The sequence below is a fragment of the Diabrotica virgifera genome, chromosome 4 (assembly GCF_917563875.1).
Source record: "Diabrotica virgifera virgifera chromosome 4, PGI_DIABVI_V3a".
Taxonomy (NCBI): Eukaryota; Metazoa; Arthropoda; class Insecta; order Coleoptera; family Chrysomelidae; genus Diabrotica; species Diabrotica virgifera.
In genome coordinates, this window is record NC_065446.1 from 31,156,090 (window position 1) to 31,176,451 (window position 20,362).

A 20,362-nucleotide genomic window follows, 5' to 3' on the forward strand; every position below is an offset into this window, starting at 1 on the left:
CACTGCTAGTAACTTGTATTTACAATGTGGATGTGTTACGTTACCGACATAGAAGTTACGGATTTAAAGAGTGGTGTCGAAAGTTTACACCAACTTTTCTCCAATTTGGAATTTGATGCTTCTCATGAAGCCATTTATGGTGCAGTGCGTCCATCCCCATATTCTTCAGAATATTGTACAGAATTAGCTAGAAAATATGAAAAAGGTGTTGAAATTTGTGACTTATATCTTAAAAACCAAATCTGTTTATATGGATTTGTATCGTTACTAAAAGTTGTAGAATTGGATGGTTATTTAATTCGAATAAAAAAATTTCTCCCATCTGCTTTATATGGGGAAGAAGGAAATAACGAAGGTGATACTTGTAGTAATGAGGGCATTGATGTAGACATTCATGATTCTGAAGATGGTTCAAGTAAATCATAAACGTAATAATATTATAATTAGATTTTATTGTACCAGTGATAGTAATTAATAAACACATTTTTTGTACTAATAACTGTTTTATTTTAATGAGGTGAACTCCCACTACATATTCTCAGTACTAAATGAAACTACCTTGTTGGGTGTAGATGGTGTAAATGTATTAAATAAAAATCAATTGTTACTAATTCTTGTTTATTTAATATATTTTACCTCCCCCACCCTTCATTCCTCAATAGTCGTTGACTTCTTAACCGTTTGTTAACTTCTTGACCGGTCGTTGACTTCTTGATCGGTCGCTGTCTTCTTGACCGGTTGTTGACCTGGTCAATGGTGGGAGGTATACAAAATGGTGGGAGGTATAAAGTGGTGGGGTATAATGTGATGGGAGGTGTAATGTGGTGGGGGTATAAAATGGTGGAATGAGAGTTCTGGCCGCACAACCCCCACCCCTTTTTGTACCCCCCACTCCTACCCTGTATACCCCCCACCTTTGTATAATTAGGGGTGGGGGTATACAGGGTAGGAGTGGGGGGTACAAAAAGGGGTGGGGTTGTGCGGCCAGAACTCTCATTTGCCCACTACTATTTTTAAAACATTTAAAGGGTTTATATCCAAGTATTTTTGGTAGCTCAGCATGTGATTAACCTGTGTCAGCTCTGACGATGATCTTTTTAGATCGAAAACGTCCTGTTATTGTGATGTAGCCCTTTAAAGGATTTTAATAAATTATATAGCTTTTATAAAGGATAAGTCCTGTTGCTTTTGTTCTAAGTTCTGTTGGACGTTGGCTGTGTGCTGGGAAATCGGGTGTTTAGAAAGTCAGTGGGAAAATTTTGTACAATAGATGTAAAAAAAGACAATGTTTTTCAAACGTGTACTTTATTTTATAATTATTAGTTAATTGAATTTTTATGTTAAATAATCAATAAATAAATACATAATAAATTCATAATATTGTATTTTAATTATATTTAACCTGATATTTTCTCCATAATCTAACAGGAGAGTAAAAATGTATTACAAATAATTACAAAACATACTTTATATTCTTTCTTTATATCAAAATATAACACTGATGATTATTCTATGTTTAATTATACACATACTATAGCTAGAACGTATTTGTCCTATATCATGCATGTAAAAAATCTATATAACTTTTTAGAATTTCTATCAGAGCAAATATTTGTTTGTGTAAATTATTAAAAAAGGAGGACATGCAAAACAATAAAATTTTTATTCCAAGACAGACAAATCTATAGACTATACTTAGTTTATTTAAGATGAACCTTATTAATTCCATCTGCAGCGAAAGGGTTAAAAGGATGGAGAATAACGTTCTTTGCAACTTGCCCTGTCGTATTTGAACCATTTGAACTCATTTGTTGATATTTGAAATCAGCGTGAGTTCTGAGTTCGACGGATGCTTATATTAGTATGGTATAGTTAGACCCAAACCCAGACATCCAAAGTGAAAGTTATCCTCCAACACCAAATTGTTCTATATGGTCCACATAATGTTCAGAAAAAAGTCACACCATTTTGAGCGTCGGATTTGGGGGGAGAGGGGGGAGAAATCTGCAAATTCGTAGTTTTTTACGTTTCTCGTCAATATTTCTAAAACTAAGCGGTTTAGCATGAACAACCCTCTACACAAAATTGTTCTACATTAAATTTGAAATAAAAAAGGCCCTATGCATAACCCTTCTAAAATGAACGGTTCCAAAGTCACGGAGGTAGTATAGTATAATTGGTCCAAAAAAAGGCCTAACCCAGACATCCAAAGTAAAAGTTTTCCTTCAACACCAAATTGTTCTATATGGTCCACATATTGTTCAGTAAAAAGTTACACCATTTTGAGCTTCCGGTTTGGGGGGAAGATGGGGGAGAAGTCGGTAAATTAGTAGTTTTTTTTACGTTTTTCGTCAATATTTCTAAAACTATGCTTTAGCGTAAGGAATGTTCTATAGAAAAATGTTCTACATAAAATTTAAAACAAAAAAGGTTCCATACATAATTGTTATAAAATCAACGGTTCCAGAGTTACGGAGGGTGAAAAGTGGAGGTTTTCGATACTTCTTATATTTACCGATTTCTCCTCCCTCTCCCCCCAAACCCGACGCTCAAAATGGTGTGACATTTTTCTGAACATTATGTGGACTATATAGAACAATTTGGTGTTGGTGGATAACTTTCACTTTAAATGTCTGGGTTTTTGGTATAGTTATATCATAAATATTGCCCAAAGAATATAAAAAGTATCGAAAACCTCGACTTTTCACCCTCCGTAACTCTGGAACCGTTGATTTTATAACAATTATGTATAGAATATTTTTTGTTTTAAATTTCATGTAGAACATTTTGGTATATAACATTGTTTACGCTAAAGCATAGTTTTAGAAATATTGACGAACAATTTAAAAAACTACTAATTTACCGGCTTCTCTCCCATCTCCCTCCCAAACCGGACGCTCAAAATGGTGTAACTTTTTACTGAACAATATGTGGACCATATAGAGCATTTTGGTGTTGGAAGAAAACTTTACATATAGAACATTTTGGTGTTGGAGGAAAACTTTTACTTTGGATGTTTGGGTTAGGCCTTTTTTGGACCAGTTATACTATACTACCTCCGTAACTTTGGAACCATTCATTTTAGAAAGATTATGCATAGGGCCTTTTTTATTTCAAATTTAATGTAGAACAATTTTGTATAGAAGGTTGTTCATGCTAAACCGCATAGTTTTAGAAATATTGGCGAAAAACTTAAAAAACTACGAATTTACCGATTTCTCCCCCCTCTCCCCCACAAATCCGACGCTCAAAATGATGTGACTTTTTTCTGGACATTGTGTGGACCATATAGAACAATTTGGTGTTGAAGGATAACTTTCACTTTGGATGTCTGGGTTATGCCATCTTTTGGATCAACTATATTATACTATATAACCAAAATTACAAAATACACTAAGCATCAAAATTAACGCACCACCTTAAAAATGGGACATTTTTGATGTCTCGTATTTCCTAAACCTGTTGTCCGATTTGAGTGATTTTTTTAGTATATGACAGCTTTATTCTTCAAGAATATCAATGTAATAACATTGTTGCTAAACAGGTAAGTGTCATTGTATACCGGGTGTAACAATGATAGTGTATTTTTTCCACAAAGTTTGGAACACCCTGTGGAATATTCTAGCGTATATAAAATATTGTAATTAAAACTCAACTGTAGGCTTAGGCTTTTTTAATATTTTGCTTTTTAATTCCTTAGTTTATGTGGGATAATAAAAAAGTTAGGTACTTTAACAACTAACCATGTTATTCATTAATACAGGGTGTTTCTAAATCAGTGAGACAAACTCTTCGGGGTAATTCTGCATAAAAAAATAATGACCGTTTGCTTTATAAGCATATGTCCGCAAATGCTTTGTTTCCGAGACACGGGATGTTGAATTTTTTCTTACAAACTGTCTATTTATTTATTGCTCTAAAACTGGTTCAGATATGCAAATGAAATTTAGTAGGTTTTAAGAGGTAGTTATTGCGCATTTTTGACATATAATTAAGAATTTTATATTCACCAGTGGCGTGCATACGGGTCTAAACATTTTAGATACATCCCGTATGCACGCCAATGGTGAATATAAAATTCTTAATTGTATGTCAAAAATGCGCAATATACAGGGTGTTTCATTAATAATTGTCCATATAGTAACTGGAGAAATCTTAGCACAAAATACGAAGATTTAACCTAAAACACTTAAATAAAATGTGGTTCCTTACTGAGTTACAGGGTGTTTTATCTAAAATATTAAAAACTATTTTCGCTCAGCATTTTAAAACTATTTGAGGTATCCGTTTCATACTTGGCAGAAAGTGCGAATACTAGACACCCTACTAATTTATGATAAACAAACGTTTCTAGCTACTACCAGAGGCGTACGACAGGGGATGGTGAATGGTTGACCCTTCTCAAATTCTACGTCACTGGAGGAATTACTATTTTAGTGCCATTTTTAGATTCTCCAATACTTTTTACGTAAATAATATACTCTTCATTGGTAACGATAAAGTCATTAGTTTTCGAGATATTTGAAGTTAAATATGAAATGGCACAATTATTTTGATTAATTTATAATATGATTAAAATTTAAAAATTATTTGTACCCAGTACTTTAAAACTATTTCGCGCATCCTTATCATAATTGGCAGAAAGTGTAGGTACTGTACACCCTACTAAATTAAGATAAATAAACGTTTCTAGCTACTACCAGAGGCGTACGACAGGGGATAGTGGCTGGTTGACTCTTCCCAAATTCTACGCCACTGACGAAATTGCTATTTTAGTGTAATTTTTTGATTTTGCAATACTTTTTATGTAAATAATATACTACTCATTCGTAACGATAAAATGATTAGTTTTCGGAATAATTGAAATTAAAAATTAAGCGATACAATACACTAATCAAAATAACCGTGTCGTTTGATTTTTAACTTCAAAGATCTCGAAAACTAATGACTTTATCGTTACGAATGAAGAGTATATTATTTTCATAGAAAGTATTGGAGAATCCAAAAATTGAACTAAAATAGCAATTTCGCCAGTGGCGTAGAATTTGGAAAGGGTCAACCATTCACTTTCCCCCGTCGTACGCCTCTGGTAATAGCCATAAACGTTTGTTTAACATAATTTAGTAGTTTGTACAGTACCTATACTTCCTGCCAAGTATGAAAAGGATACGTCTAATAGTTTTAAAATGCTGAGCAAAAATAGTTTTTAAATTTTTAGATAAAACACCCTGTAACTCAGTAAGGAACAACATTTTATTTAAGTGTGTTAGGTTAAATCTTCGTATTTTGTGCTAAGTTTTCTACAGTTACTATATGGACAATTATTAATGAAACACTCTGTATACCTCTTAAAACCCACCAAATTTCATTTGCATATCTGAACCGGTTTTAGAGCAATAAATAAATCGTCAGTTTGTCAGAAAAAATTCAACATCCCGTATCTCGGAAACGAATCATTTGTGGACATATATTTGTAAAGCAAACGGTCATTATTTTTTCATGCAGAATTACCCCTTAAAGTTTGTCGCAATTATTTAGAAACACACTGTATTGATGAATAACATAGTTAGTTGTTAAAATATTGTCCTTTTCATGAGCATTTTTCAGTGCGTAACAAATGATAGGAAAAAGGGTAAGTCCGTGATAATACACATTTATGACATTTATTCTAACATGACATTTTAGTTAAATCTGACAGTTGTCACATTTTATTTTCAATTTGGAATAAAAACAAATCAAATGTGTTTCTTGCATTTATAAAATGGTATTTTCTTTGATTTCTATAGTCTTATAAATTATACAGATTATATTTGTAATATTATTATCTAATTAAAAAAAATTATTGTTTTTATTATGGCGCCATCTATCGACAACTAGAATAAATGTTGTAAATGTCTGTAATCAAGGACGTGCCTTTTTTTCTGTCACATACAATTTAATGCGTTAGAAAGAAATCGAAAAACTGTGACGCACTGAAAGATGATCATGAGAACAAGAATACCTAACTTGTTTAATATCCCACATAAGCGAATGAATCAAAAAGAAAAATATTAAGAAAGTCTAAGGCTACAGTTAAGTTTTAATTTTAATATTTTATATACGCTACAATATTCCACAGGGTGTTCCAAACTTTGAGTAAAAAACGCAATATCATTTTTACACCCGGTATACAATGACACCCGTTTAGCAATAATATTATTACGTCGAAATTCTTGAGGAATATAGCTATAATATACTAAAATATCACTCAAATCGGACAACAGGTTTAGGAAATATGAGACATCAAAAATGCCCATTTTTAAGGTGGTGCGTTAATTTTGATGCTTAGTGTATATACAAAAACTGATAATGACTTGTATTCAGAATTAAGTATAATGCACGATAAAATTATGAAACCGGATGTTTATATTTCAGGTTTCTAGAAAACTAAATTCTACAAACAATTGTATGCTGCCACCACTACCATATAATGATTCATATAACTTGATAAACTTTTGTAAAAGTCTTTTACACTTGACAATTATTTGCACTGAAACCATATTGTGTAACTATCAAACAAAAATTATTCAACTCTATTGACAGCAATTTGTTGAAACTCAATATTTCACAGTAGTTTTGTTATCTGAAATTGCGGCAATATTTTTTACTACTTTTACACATACTATGATAGTACAATATTGATAAAAAATAAGATTTGCTATATTACATTCATAGCTATACAGTAACCGCCACGCTACTAGACACACGGGTACATTGAGCTAATACAGTCCTGGACCCTTCGCTTGTTGCACTGTTTACTTTTATGTCTAGCGACGTCCAGAACGTCAGTAAATGTATAGAAACCGAATATAAACATAGAAAGTTGACAGATTATAGAACAGCTGTATTTGAAGTTTATAGTTGTCGTTCTGTTAAAGTTGTAAAAGTCATAAAGTATGGTAATATTATTGGCGTTTGAATACATTTATTTTAAAGCAGAGTTACACTACTATTAATTAATGCATTTTTTGTTTGGAAAAACAATTATTTTGAATAGTTTTATGAGAGTCACATGACATGACAAGACATGAAAGTCAAAGGTGAGAACAGGCCGGTTTAGCCTAAGCCAGAAATTAGATACCCGTGTGTTTACTAGCGTGAGGCTTACGGTATATGCAAAGTTAATGTTTAGAATCTAGAAATGATCGAACGTACATTGTTCACTATAGATGCGCTAATCATATTTCTAAGAGAAAACATGACATATATAAGTGTTGCTCAGACAAACACTATAGACGCGGAGACAGCGCTGAAAAATCTCTTTGAATTTACTAAGCTAAATTTTTCACAGTTGATTACTGTGATTGTGTAGAGAAACATACTGCGGTCGGTCAAGCGAAACGTAGAACAGGGGTTACTGAGAGGGTATCAAAGTTGCTTTTCTACGAAGGTAATTAAATCCATTTACTAAGGCTGAAAATCAGTACACACCAATGAACTGTCAATACGGATGGAATAGGCACAAAGACAACTAATGCATCCACGATAAAAGAGAGAGGTCCTAGAGAGAGACAGACAAGGTGGTGGAAACTTTGACAGGCCGTGTAATTTGAGTTGCCTATATCAACTTAAATCGGGGAAATATAAAAGTCTAAAATATAAAAGTAACATAAAAACATAATCAAGGACTTCTTCACTTAATATAAAACAGTCACTAATTTAGTATTTAAATAGTTTTAAAATTATTTAACTCCCAAATACTTTAGGAAAGTAGGTATTTGTTTTGATAAATACAAATAACAATTCTGAAAAGTATCTAAACACCAAGTATGGCACTGTGTACTATATTTATCCCCTAAATACAAAAAAGTGGTTAAATTTTGAAATATGTACTGCCAATCAGCATTAGGCCTTAGCCAAGTTAAAATATTCAACGAACTGTAAATACTGATTCAATCGGGTCCATTTATATAGGCAACTCAAATTACACGGCCTGTCAAAGTTTCCACCACCTTGTCTGTCTCTCTCTAGGACCTCTCTCTTGTATGTTGGTGTCAATCTTGCTTCACTATTTGAATGGGACATGGCCATTCCATCCGTATTGACAGTTCATTGGTACACACATTCTAAATTGAATATAAATAAAAGTTATTATAGTCGGTCAGCTGTATGACGGGACAGAGCCGGTCGGTCGGCCCCAATGAATGTACAGGCTTATTCACTGTATTTTGACCCCATTGTAAACTGCTTTATTTACAGAATTAGAAAAAATGTAAAATACAAAAGTTATTCGATTTTTTAATTATAATTTTTTGACATATATATCGTACTAGTGACGTCATCCATCTGGGCGTGATGACGTAATCGACTATTTTTTTAAATGAGAATAGGGGTCGTGTGCTATCTCATTTGAAAGGTTATTCAATTCTCTATCCATCCATCCATCCAATGGCACTACAGCCCAAATCGAGCCTTGGCCTCCTTCAATAAGCTTCTCCAATCATTTCGATTTACCGCTGTTCTTTTCCATGAACGCGTTCCCAGAAAGTTCCTGGCATCCTCATCGACTTCGTCTTCCCATCTCTTTTTAGGTCTTCCAACAGGTCTTCTTCCCTGCATTCTTGCATTCAGCATTCAATTCTCTATACAGTACTATAAACATTAACATCATTATTTATACAGGGTGTCCTAAAAATTTTTGAATTATTAATTAAACAATTAATTTAATTAAAAACATTTTTTTTGGACAACCTGTATAATTAATCATGTTAATGTTTATATTACTGAATAGGGAATTGAATAACCTTTGAAATGAGCTAGCACTCGACCCCTATTCCCATTTAAAAAAATAGTTCATCACGCCCCAATGGATGACCTCACTAGTACGATATATATGTCAAAAAATCATAATTTAAAAATAGAATAACTTTTGTATTTTACATTTTTTTCTAATTCTGTAAATAAAGCAGTTTATAAGGGGGTCAAAATATAGTGAATAACCCTGTACATTCATTGGGGCCGACCGACCGGCTCTGTCCCATCATAAAGCTACTTTTGTATTTTACATTTTTTTCTAATTCTGTAAATAAAGCAGTTTACAAGGGGGTCAAAATATAGTGAATAACCCTGTACATTCACTGGGGCCGACCGACCGGCTCTGTCCCGTCATACAGCTGACCGACTATAATAACTTTTATTTATATTTAATTTAGAATGTGTGTACTGATTTTCAGCCTTAGTAAATGGATTTAATTACCTTCGTAGGAAAGCAACTTTGATACCCTCTCAGTAACCCCTGTTCTACGTTTCGCTTGACCGACCGCAGTATGTTTCTCTACACAACCACAGTAATTAACTGTGAAAAATCTAGCTTTAGTAAATCCAAAGAGATTTTTCAGCGCTGCCTCTTGGACTACTAGTATATGTTGGTCATACTGCATTCCACCAGCATACTCAGCAGGAAGTCCAATATTTCTTCCAGCCATATAATGATTATGAGAATTAATAATTATTATTTTGATCGATAGATATGAAATGTCATGGACTATTCAAGGACGACTTCCAGGTATCAGTAGAGTTAGAAGTAACGGCTTGCTGTAATTGTACCACTCTCTACAGAACAAAATTTGTTTTGTGATTTTCATGAATTGTAAGTTTTTACTTAGTCAATTAGTTTCAAGGTTTATTTTCAAGATTACTTATAGGCTATTCGGGAATAATCGGTATTTCACATTACGTAAAAGTAACTTTTTAAATATGCCTAGGAAGGAGGAAAACCAGGAAAAGAAACAAAAGACGCTAAATCTATAGAAGCTCTTTGTGGTAATAAGTTGGAATAACCTAAGGGGTTATTCTCAACATGAAAGTGTTGATACAGGCATGCCGGGATATGTTTTTAAATGTGTTAACTTGTTTTACCGATTACAGGAAAGCTTTCGATATGATCCGACATAAAAAATTATCAAAATATTAACAAGACAAAACAATAATAGTAAATCTTTTCAGCATCAGAACGCAAAAGCAACAAAAGACATGAATTTGTCAAAAGATATATTAATCATGACTGGGGTTCGACAAGGCTGCGTGTTGTCACCTCTTTTGTTCAACTTGTATTCTGAAAACATCTTCCAGCAAGCGTAGTATAAAGGACAACTAGGTATTATTCTTAGCAGTGCAGTTATAATTAATAATGTTGGATACGTACATGATACTGTACTTCTAACACACTGTGATACTTGTAATAACTGTTAAACTGCGTGACACAAGAGTGGAGAGATGGAGTTTAATTTGAACATCAACAAGTTTAAGTGCCCTGTTGTAGCCCAGCAGTGGAAATAATATTCTGGAATATGACTGATATACACACAATGGCTATGATGCACGGAACTGAATGTTGGGCAGTGAAAAAGAAAGAGGAACAACGAATGCATGTGGCGGAACTGAGAATGCTTAGATGGATGAGTGGAGTGACAAAGAAGGATAAAATTAGAAATGAGTATATTAGGGGAAGTCTAGGTGTGGCACCAATTGATGCCAAAATGAGAGAGCATAGGTTAAGATGGTTTGGTCATGTTCAACGTCGAGACGTTAATCACCCAATACGAAGAATAGCTGAAGTGCAGATTCCTGGAAGGAGTAGGAGAGGAAGACCAAAGAAGACCTGGGGGAGGCGATAATGCAGGACATGTTGGTAAAGGGGATTAACATTGATATGACCCAAGATAGAATTGTGTGGAGAAATGCAATTAGGGAAGCCGACCCCGCATAGGGATAAGGCAAAGAGAATGATGAATGATGACACACAATGGATTAGCATTTTCATTAAGTGCACATTATCTAAGGATTCGTATTCTATTATATACGAATTGTATTATTGAATATAATTGAATTATATTATTCGTATTGTATTATAAGAAGTTTTTTATTAAAATTAGGACGGGAATTGGTGAAAGAAAATGTTATCTACAGATATGAAAACACAAATAATATGCTCTCTCTGTTAAATGTTTTTGTTGCTCACTCTGTGAAAAATTTCATGTCTTTGTCTTGCAACGAAAACTATTTTTTTAAAGAAGAAATAAGTACTTTGTTTGTAAAATTATGTTTCATACTGTAATAAACAAGTTCTAAGTATATTTAAAATCAATTTCCCCGACATACACATTACAGATGGGGTGTAATTGCACCCCGCACCGTTGTTTACGTAAGAATGAAGGCAGCGACTTATTACAGATAAGGAAGAAATAGTTACAGACTCCAGATACACCGGAAAAACAATCGTATTATCATTATTATAGACCCCCAAAGACTTAAGCGCTTACATTTCAGGCGCGGAATTTAATAAACAAAGAAGTACAGAACCAGAAATATACGGGAGCATAGTTATAAAGTCTAATCTAAACATCCCAACCATCTACTAATTTCATCGATGGGGCATTATATAGCAGAGTTGGGCATTCGAATAACCTTACTCAGATCAACTGGCAATTCGCAGAAAACTGCAAAATAAAAAGGTGTAGATATCCTGCTATAAGAAGGGTGACAGAAGCAATAGACTCGGTAATAGTCCGTTCGCTGATGGCAAAATATTGCAAAACCTATAAATTTTAAAGAACCACTTAGATTGACATGAAATTTGGCATACACATAGGTAATATGTCAAAGAAGAAAAGTGATATTGTGCCGATGTGTGCTTTGAATACAAATTGGACAAATTGGTAAATGGACAAATTGAGTAATTCTAAGCAACTTTTGTTCTATAGCATTTTTTCACTTAGTTAATACTTTTCGAGATATTTGCGAGTAAATATGTTCATTTTTCAACAAAAAAAGAAACACATTTTAGACGGTTTTTTGCAAATAAAAAAGTATTTTATCGAAAAAAACATTCTTAGCAAAAATATAGGCCAAAAATGTGAACAAAAATGTAAAAGATCAATGTAACAGTAAAAGATCAGTTGTAACTAATGAAAAATACGTTCATACTCGCCAAATTCCAAATTGAATATTTCAACGTGAAATAACCACAAAATAAACCAGTTTTTGGGGAAACTTTTTTAAAATGTTTAAAAAAGCTTTATTTTTATTTTTAAAAAAGTTTCTATCATAAAATTAAGGTAGTTACGCTCCAAATAAGTCCCTTTTTTTTTGGAAAAAAATCGTGAAATTCACCTCCTAATTAGCATCACAAATGAAATTAATCGTTACCACTTCACATGTTGCTTTACTCGTGTATGTATTGTTTATATGATCTGTAAGTTTCACCGGTTTAAAGTGCTTATTTTTGAAGGGGTGGTAGTTGAAAGGGCTTGAACTAGCCATTATTCACGAATATATGCAAATTTTGAACAGCCATATCTCAACCAATATTTGTCTTAAAGAAAAACAAAAAATCCAAAATATTCAGAAAACAAAACCTACATTTTTTATTCTGTGTGATTTTTGGTTATCACTAATAAATTGTAAGTTATTTTGAAAATAAAGCATTTATTTCAAAATTAAAAAAAAATATTTTAAAACCAAATTTTTTTAAAAATAAGCCCTTTGAACCGATACAACTTCCAGATCATATAAATAATACATAGGTAAAGTAACTTGAGAAGCGGTAACGATTAATTTGATTTAAGATGCTAATTACGGGGTGACTTTCCCGAGCTTTTTTGACTAAAAAAAAGGGAACAACTTTATTCTGACAGTATCTTGCTTACCATTGATGTTGGAAACTTTTTAAAAAAACAAAAATAAAATTTTTTTAAATACTTTAAATAAGTTAGCATAAAGTTTTCCCCAAAAAGTGCATAATTTTTTGATTATTTCACGTTGAAATATTCGCTTTGAAATTTGACGAATATGATTTTTAATTATTTTTAGCTATTTTTATTAGCTACAACTTTACTTCTGCTGGGTCTAGAGGCTTCAAGCTTACACCATTTTTTCAATTATTTATAAGCTATATTTTTGCTAAGAATGTTTTTTCCATAAAATACTTACTTTTTGAGTTATTTGCGAGAAACCGTCTAAAAATGTAGTTATTTTGTTTAAAAATTAACATTTTAACTCGCAAATAACTCGAAAAGTATTAACTTCGTGAAAAAGTGCTATAGAACAAAAGTTGGTTAGAATTAGTCAGTTTATTCATTTTCGGACTTATTTTGAACGTATATTTTTTCACCCCCGAGAAGGCGCGAAACTCGCCCCCAGGGCAAAAGCCCACATCGGCACAATATCACTTTTCTTCTTTGACATGTTTCCTATGTGTATGCCAAATTTCATGTCAATCCAAGCGGTTATTTAAATTTGGAGCAAAAACCGTGATTCAATGGACTATAATGGGATAGCATATAAATATATAAAGTATTTTATTCTGGTTTAAATTTCAGAATTAATTGTATACTAATTTTATAAATAAGTATATTATAAAGTTTCGCAAGACTAAAAAGAAATTTTAAAATCCATTATTTCTTTAGCATCAATATCCAAAACTTAACACACCTCATGTAAAAGAGCGAAACTAAAAATATATAACGTAGAATGAAGTAAACACTTCTGTAGTATGTAGGTATATATGAATTTATTAAGAATTCTTAAAATATATCCGCAAAGTGGTGGAAAATTACAAAACACAAAACGTTTTCAGTCTAAACTGACCATCATCAGTGTGAACGTCCGGTGTACAAATATTTGGAACTAGCCACTTCATTAGGTGTAAAAACCTCTAAATTACATTGTTGTTGTATTTAACATTATAAAGTAAGCGACATTAAGTCGATGTATTAAGATTATTGAGAACCATGTGGATGTATTTCATCCTAACTCGAAAGATGCACGTACTGCTCGGGTGAGAGGAACCAACCACAAGGTTCTCAATATACTTAATACATCGACTTAATGTCGTTTACTGTATAATGTTAAATACAACAACAATGTAATTTAGAGGTTTCTACACCTAATGAAGTGGCTAGTTCCAAATATGTACTTGTACACCGGACGTTCACACTGATGATGGTCAGATTAGACCGAAAACGTTTTGTATTTTGTAATTTGCCACTACCTTGTGGATGAATTTTAAAGAATTTTTAATAAATTCATATATACCTACATACAACAGAAGTGTTTATTTCATTCTACGTTGTCTTATCGAAGGTATACAGCCAACTACAGGGTTTACCCTTTTTAAAGTTCTAAAAATATATAAACCCTTTAACGATAATATCCTCTGTGTCATTGAACCTCTACGACGCTGTCATTTTCAATTTGGGCATGACCACCCTGTTGGTGACCATTTCCATTGTCTTCCTTTTTCTCGTAGGATGGCGGGGCCACTATTGGAATAGCTGCTTTCGGACGCTTTTGATGAATTTGTCGTTGTTGAGCAAGTTGTTGATCGGCCGAATAATAAGTTATACCTCCTTGAGGTTGATATAATTCGGTTGGGGGAGTCTAGAAAAAATATAAAATTTACATACGTGGTTGGAAGTACAAGAAATGAATGCAAAGCAGATACATTTTGCAATGAAGCAAAATGTTGAATACTCTATATAGTCTAGGCGCCAGAGGGGTCACCGTGTCATATTCAATTCTGATGGACAAACTCAACGGTTTCTTATGGATTTTTGGCTGCTGATTACGAATTTCGAGGGGGGATTTCGATCCGAGTGGTCAAAAAATTGTTATAAACAATTTAATTGTTTATAAATTGTTTATAAGGCTCTGGCTCATAAACTAAAAGAGATAAAAAAAATGTTTCAAATAAAATTTGTACCTTAATAAAAAACGAAGAAAAAACCGTTCACTAAACTTAAATCTAACAATTAGAACTCAAGATACTGTAAAATTAGTGCACAATGCAAATTGCATATTGCAAAATAAGTATTTTTCGAAGCTTTATCGATCGTAACTCGGCTTCTACGCATTCAAATAAGTCTTAGAAGGTGTCGTTTTAAATCTGAATTAACAGGCTTCCAAACGTTGTTAAATTACTTGATCTTCATTTGTTTTAAAGTTATACCCGTTTGAAGTTACAATTTTCTTAAAAATATTGTACATTCATTTGTTTATAAGGGTTTCAAGCAAATTTGAGCTATAACCATTTATACTTTAATGAACAATAATGATAGAAAAACTCAAAAGGGACAATTTGAGGTTATGAAAATGTTCACAAGTTTATTTTTGGCCAAGATGTCCATTTTAATGTCGCGCGCTATGAGGCGCAAGATCGGCTCACCGCGTAAAGGTTCACGCGCTAACTTCTCGATGCAAATTATAATTTCTATGTATACATACGTTATTTTCATTTTTCATTTTTGAAGATCCTAATAAAATTTTATCATAAAATTCTTATAATTAAATGATCATACTGTACCTCGTATCACCTTTTATTCTATTTACATTGTCTTCTATTTTTTGCACTAAATGAGAAAAAAACATTAAAAACTAATATTTCAGAAGTATAACTAAAAAGTAAGTTGATATTATTTATTAATACTATTTTGACAAACATTTTTTTCATGCATCTGCATAGAGATATACAGGGAATATCAGCTTTTTTACATCTGCATAAGTTCTTAGGGAAATTTTAACAGTTACATGGTGGTACAAGTCTGTTCTTGTAGCAGTAAAACTAAAACTTTTTAAGCCTTCAGACTCTAATTATCTATATCATATCCATATAAAGTGGATCTAGTTCTTTTGCAGCATCATCAAGTCCCGTCAATTGTGTGTATGCCGCCACATCATAAATGCTCGTTTTATATGCAATGATGATGCTGCAAAAGAACTCGATCCATTTTTATATGAATATCACATATTGGCTCATTTTCATGCGTGGAAGCCGAGTTACGATCGATAAAGCGTCGAAGAATACATACTTACTTGACTGTGAGCCAATCTTGCGCCTCATAGCGCGCCATTAAAATATCGACATCTTAGCCAAAAATAAATTTACGAACATTTTCGTAAGCTCAAATTGTTCCTTTTGAGTTGTTTTATCATTATTGTTAATTAAAGTATAAATATTTATAGCTCAAGTTTGCTTGAAACCTTTATAAACAAATGAATGTACAATTTTTTTAAGAAAATTATAACTTCAAACGGGTATAACTTTAAAACAAATGAAGATCAAATAATTTAACAAACTTTGTTTGGAAGCCTCTTAATTAAGCTTTAAAAAGACACCTTATAAGGCTCATTTTCATGCGTAGAAGCCGAGTTACGATCGGTAAAGCTTCGAAAAATACTTATTTTGCAATTTGCAATTTGCATTGTGCACTAATTTTACAATATCTTGAGTTCTAATTGTCGGATTTAAGTTTAGTAAACGGTTGTTTCCTCGTTTTTTATTAGGGAACAAATTTTATTTGAAACATTTTTTTTATCTCTTTTAGTTTATGAGGCAGAGCCTTATAAACAATTTATAAACAATTAAATTGTTTATAACAATTTTTTGACCACTCGGATCGAAATCCCCCCTCGAAATTTGTAATCAGCAGCCCAAAATCCATAAGAAACCGTTGAGTTTGTCCATCAGAATTGAAAATGACACGGTGACCTCTATTTGGCGCCTAGACTAATAATATTTATCAGTCTATAAAGAGCTGGTAGACAATCTTTTAGATAACTTGTATACGGAAGAAAATTACTAAAAGTAGTCCGAAGTGGATGAAATTTTGCACGGTTAGTAACTGGGGTCTTCCGATTCCGAATCTGCTCTCAGAATTGACCTAGGGCCCCCGGAAGTGGGCCAACCAAAGTGGAACGAATCTCCAGCTACATTTGGGCCCAATTCGTGCCGAATTTAGTCCACTTCCGGGGGCCGTAGGATCATTCTGAGACCGGATTCGGAATCAGAAGGCTCCAATTACTAACTATGTCGAATTTCATGTACTTCGGACGACTTTTACTGATCCTGCAAGGTTTCATGTACTTCGGACGATTGTTATGAATACTTGGTCTTGGACATTTCAAATCACTCAATTTTGGAGCAAAAAAAATTTTGGACCTCCGATTTGTCTGAAAATTGGTATATAGCTTCTGCGGGACGTAAAAATAAGACATTTAAGGTCAAAAAATCTTCTTCTTCTTTTTTTCTCAAAATGTTATTTTATGCGATTTTACAGTGATTTGGTGTTTATTTATACAAATTTGCATTTTCTATCGTAAAGTATCAATGGAAAACATAATATTTTAATAGAAGGGGCTCAAAAATGTCATTATATGGCATTATAACAAGTTACTTTGATTCAAAACAAGCTTTTGATTAAATTTTATAGTGTAGAAAACGTTAAAATACCGTTTTTTACATTTTTCTCCATTCCCAAAATATATCATAATCGATTTGGCTGAAAATTTGTCCACAGATAGACAAAACATAGGACTTTAAGTGGTGAGAAGGATTTGAATTATATTACAATACCAAAAAAGTTACATGCAATATTATAGTCAAAAATATAGGCGTCTACTATAAGTAAAATTAACTCGAAAATATCGACCTCACGACAAAAATTGTTAAAAAGAAATTGTAATAATTGTAAATACGATTTATTTGGAACAATTTCAGTTCCTACCATTGTTGTCGAAAAGTTAAAAATGGCGGAGATATTGAGCAAAAAAGGTTCTCCTTTAAAATCAAGATGGCGGCTAACGTAACGGAGGAATTCATTCGTGATTTTAAATTTAGGCTACTATTGACTCCCCTAAAGATCAGAAAAATAAAATTTTGGACAGCTCGGCATTCAAGGTCAAATGCTATCCCGACTGGACTAATATATACTTTTGAGTCTGATATTACTGCATGTAACTTTTTTGGTATTGAAATATAATTTAAATCCTTCTAACCACTTAAAGTCCTATCTTTTGGCTATCTGTGGGCAAATTTTCAGCCAAATCGATGATAATGTATTTTGGGAATGGAGGAAAATGTAAAAAACGGTATTTTAACGTTTTTTACACTATAAAATTTGATCAAAAACTTGTTTTGATTCAAAATAACTTGTTATAATGCCATATAATGACATTTTTGAGTTCTTTCTATTAAAATATTATGATTTTCATTGATACTTTACGACAGAAAATGCAAATTTGTTTAAATAAACACCAAATCACTGTAAAATCGCATAAAATAACATTTTGCGAAAAAAAGAAGAAGATTTTTTGACAAAATTTTTTGCCTGAGTGATTTGACATGGAATGTACCATACAGTATAGTGCAAATGAAAGAAATTCGGTATTTCGTAAGCCGGCGACTTATCGCCGTATTTCGTAGCCGAAAAATCCTGAAACAGGTCGATTTTTATTTGAAGGGAACGAAAAAAAGGGGAATGTCAGAAATTTTCATTTTTTGTTTTAATACTTCATTAGATAGGTTGTATTCTGTACTTTACTATTGGGACCGTGCAAGTTCGGCAAAGCGACCCCTATTTCTGCGCTCTATACTAAAATTCGCACTTTTAATTATGTTGGCCAATTATATTAGTCCTGGTTACTGGATAATTGTCAAGGCCATAGTCCAAAAAAATAATAAGAAGAAAAAATAAGATTCAGGTTATGTTATGAAAACGTCAACAATTGTATGTAGTAAATAAAATTAGTTATTAAAATGCAGTACTGCAAGCAAAATAAAATAAATTAAATTTACCTGGATATAATAATTGCATATCATATCAATATTGTGGAGCAATATATAATTTTTCTGCTTCATTGACAGAAGGTATGAAATATACGTCAATTTGACAATTTCAATTGACAATACGAATTATTTAAGATAGTTGCAATATTTCTCCGCGACTCGCGCAGGGTCGTTTCTCGTTTCCCCTTCCAAGTACTTGCACACCTCGAATACGCTGTGAGCTCGTACGTAGAGGGGATATTTACAAATTCGCGAGCGCCAGTAGTGGGAAGTCTGTAAACGTTTACCGGAAATTTGACATAAATGTCAAAGTGATTAATTTAAAATTAAAATTAAAAACATTAATTATAAAAAATATTAGTTGGTCAAAGCTGTGGTATATATTTTTACCTTAAATATACTTACGTTTTAAATACTGAATTTAAGTTTTTTTAATGTTCCGTAATATGTAATATTATCTTAATATATTAATCTTAGCGCCATCTACACGATAATTGTAAAAGTATCCGAAGTAAGAAATTTATATTTTATCAATAGAACGTCAAAATGATTAGCAAAATCTTAAAAAAATCGATTACAATTTAATTACTTTTTTGCGTTGTAAATATTAAGCGATAACAATTAAATAATAAATTTAAAAATTACCGGTGAAAGTAGAATTAGTAGTCCGCTAGGAGCGACACCAGCGAAGCTCAGAGCGTATACGTAAATAACACTGGTTAAAAATGGGTTGTGTCATGAGATAATACTAATAATAAAATACCTATACAGGAGAAGAAGGGGGAATGTCACATTGTTACCGGTTAAGAGATAGCTAACAAGCTGGGACTTCTCCAAACGGATTGTCTCCCGGTCTTGTCTTACCGGTCTTACCTCCAAACGGATTGTCTCCCGGTCTTATTGTCTTACCGGTTAATTATTATTATTATTATTATAATACAATAATATCGAGCCAAAGCAGAGCTTATATGGCTCAAATTACAAAAATAATTGTAGGTCTAACTGTAAGGTGGGGTGGGGGGTAACTTTAAAATCTTAAATAGCAACCCCCACTTTTTATTGCAGATTCAGATTCGTCTTAAAAAATTAAGAAACATTTATTCGAAAGATTTTTTTAAATTTCTGATAGATGGCGCTAACAAATTGTATTTTTCCAATTAAAGCGCCATCTATTAACAATTCTAAAAAATATTTCTAATAAATGTTGCTTAATTTTTCATGACGGATCCGAATCTGTAATAAAAAGTGGGGGTAGCTATTGAAGATTTTAAAGTTACCCCCCACCCCACTTCCATGGGGGTGGGTTGAAGGGTCATGTTTGGTGTTATTCGATAGGTTTTCGAAAAAGATTAAAAATCTGTTTTTTAGTTTCTTATTTTGAAGTGTATTTCGTGAGATGTTAGACCGTTTCTATAATTTACCTATGGTATCAAGATAAATCGTTTTTCCCAATTATAGCGAAATCTATCCACAGTTCGAAAAAATATCTTGAATAAAAGTTGCTTACTTTTACGTAACAAATTAAAATCTGCAAGAAAAACTGGGGGTTTCCATTTTAGATTTTAAAGTTACTCCCCACCCCACCTCCAGGGAGTGTAGTGGGGGTTGGTGTTTGGTGTCATTGGATAGATTTTTAAACATAATTAAACACGTATTTTTCAGTTTTTAGATCCGATGTTTAGTTCGCGAAATATTCGACCGTTCCACTACTTTTGGGACACCCTGTATTATAATGCCATATTACAAGGTATTTTACTTTCC

The 20,362-nt window shown here is 32.6% G+C and overlaps 1 protein-coding gene across 1 annotated transcript in view; it reads right to left on the reverse strand.

Moving 5' to 3' along the window:
• Window positions 1-1,288: 1,288 nt before the first annotated feature.
• LOC126882982 (protein CASC3) overlaps window positions 1,289-20,362 on the reverse strand; it is a 50,083-nt gene continuing 31,009 nt past the window's right edge. The window contains exon 8 of the mRNA XM_050648119.1: window positions 1,289-14,418. Within this exon, the coding sequence (XP_050504076.1) occupies window positions 14,200-14,418 (219 nt within the window). The 3' untranslated portion in view covers window positions 1,289-14,199. The remainder of the gene's footprint in view (window positions 14,419-20,362) is intronic.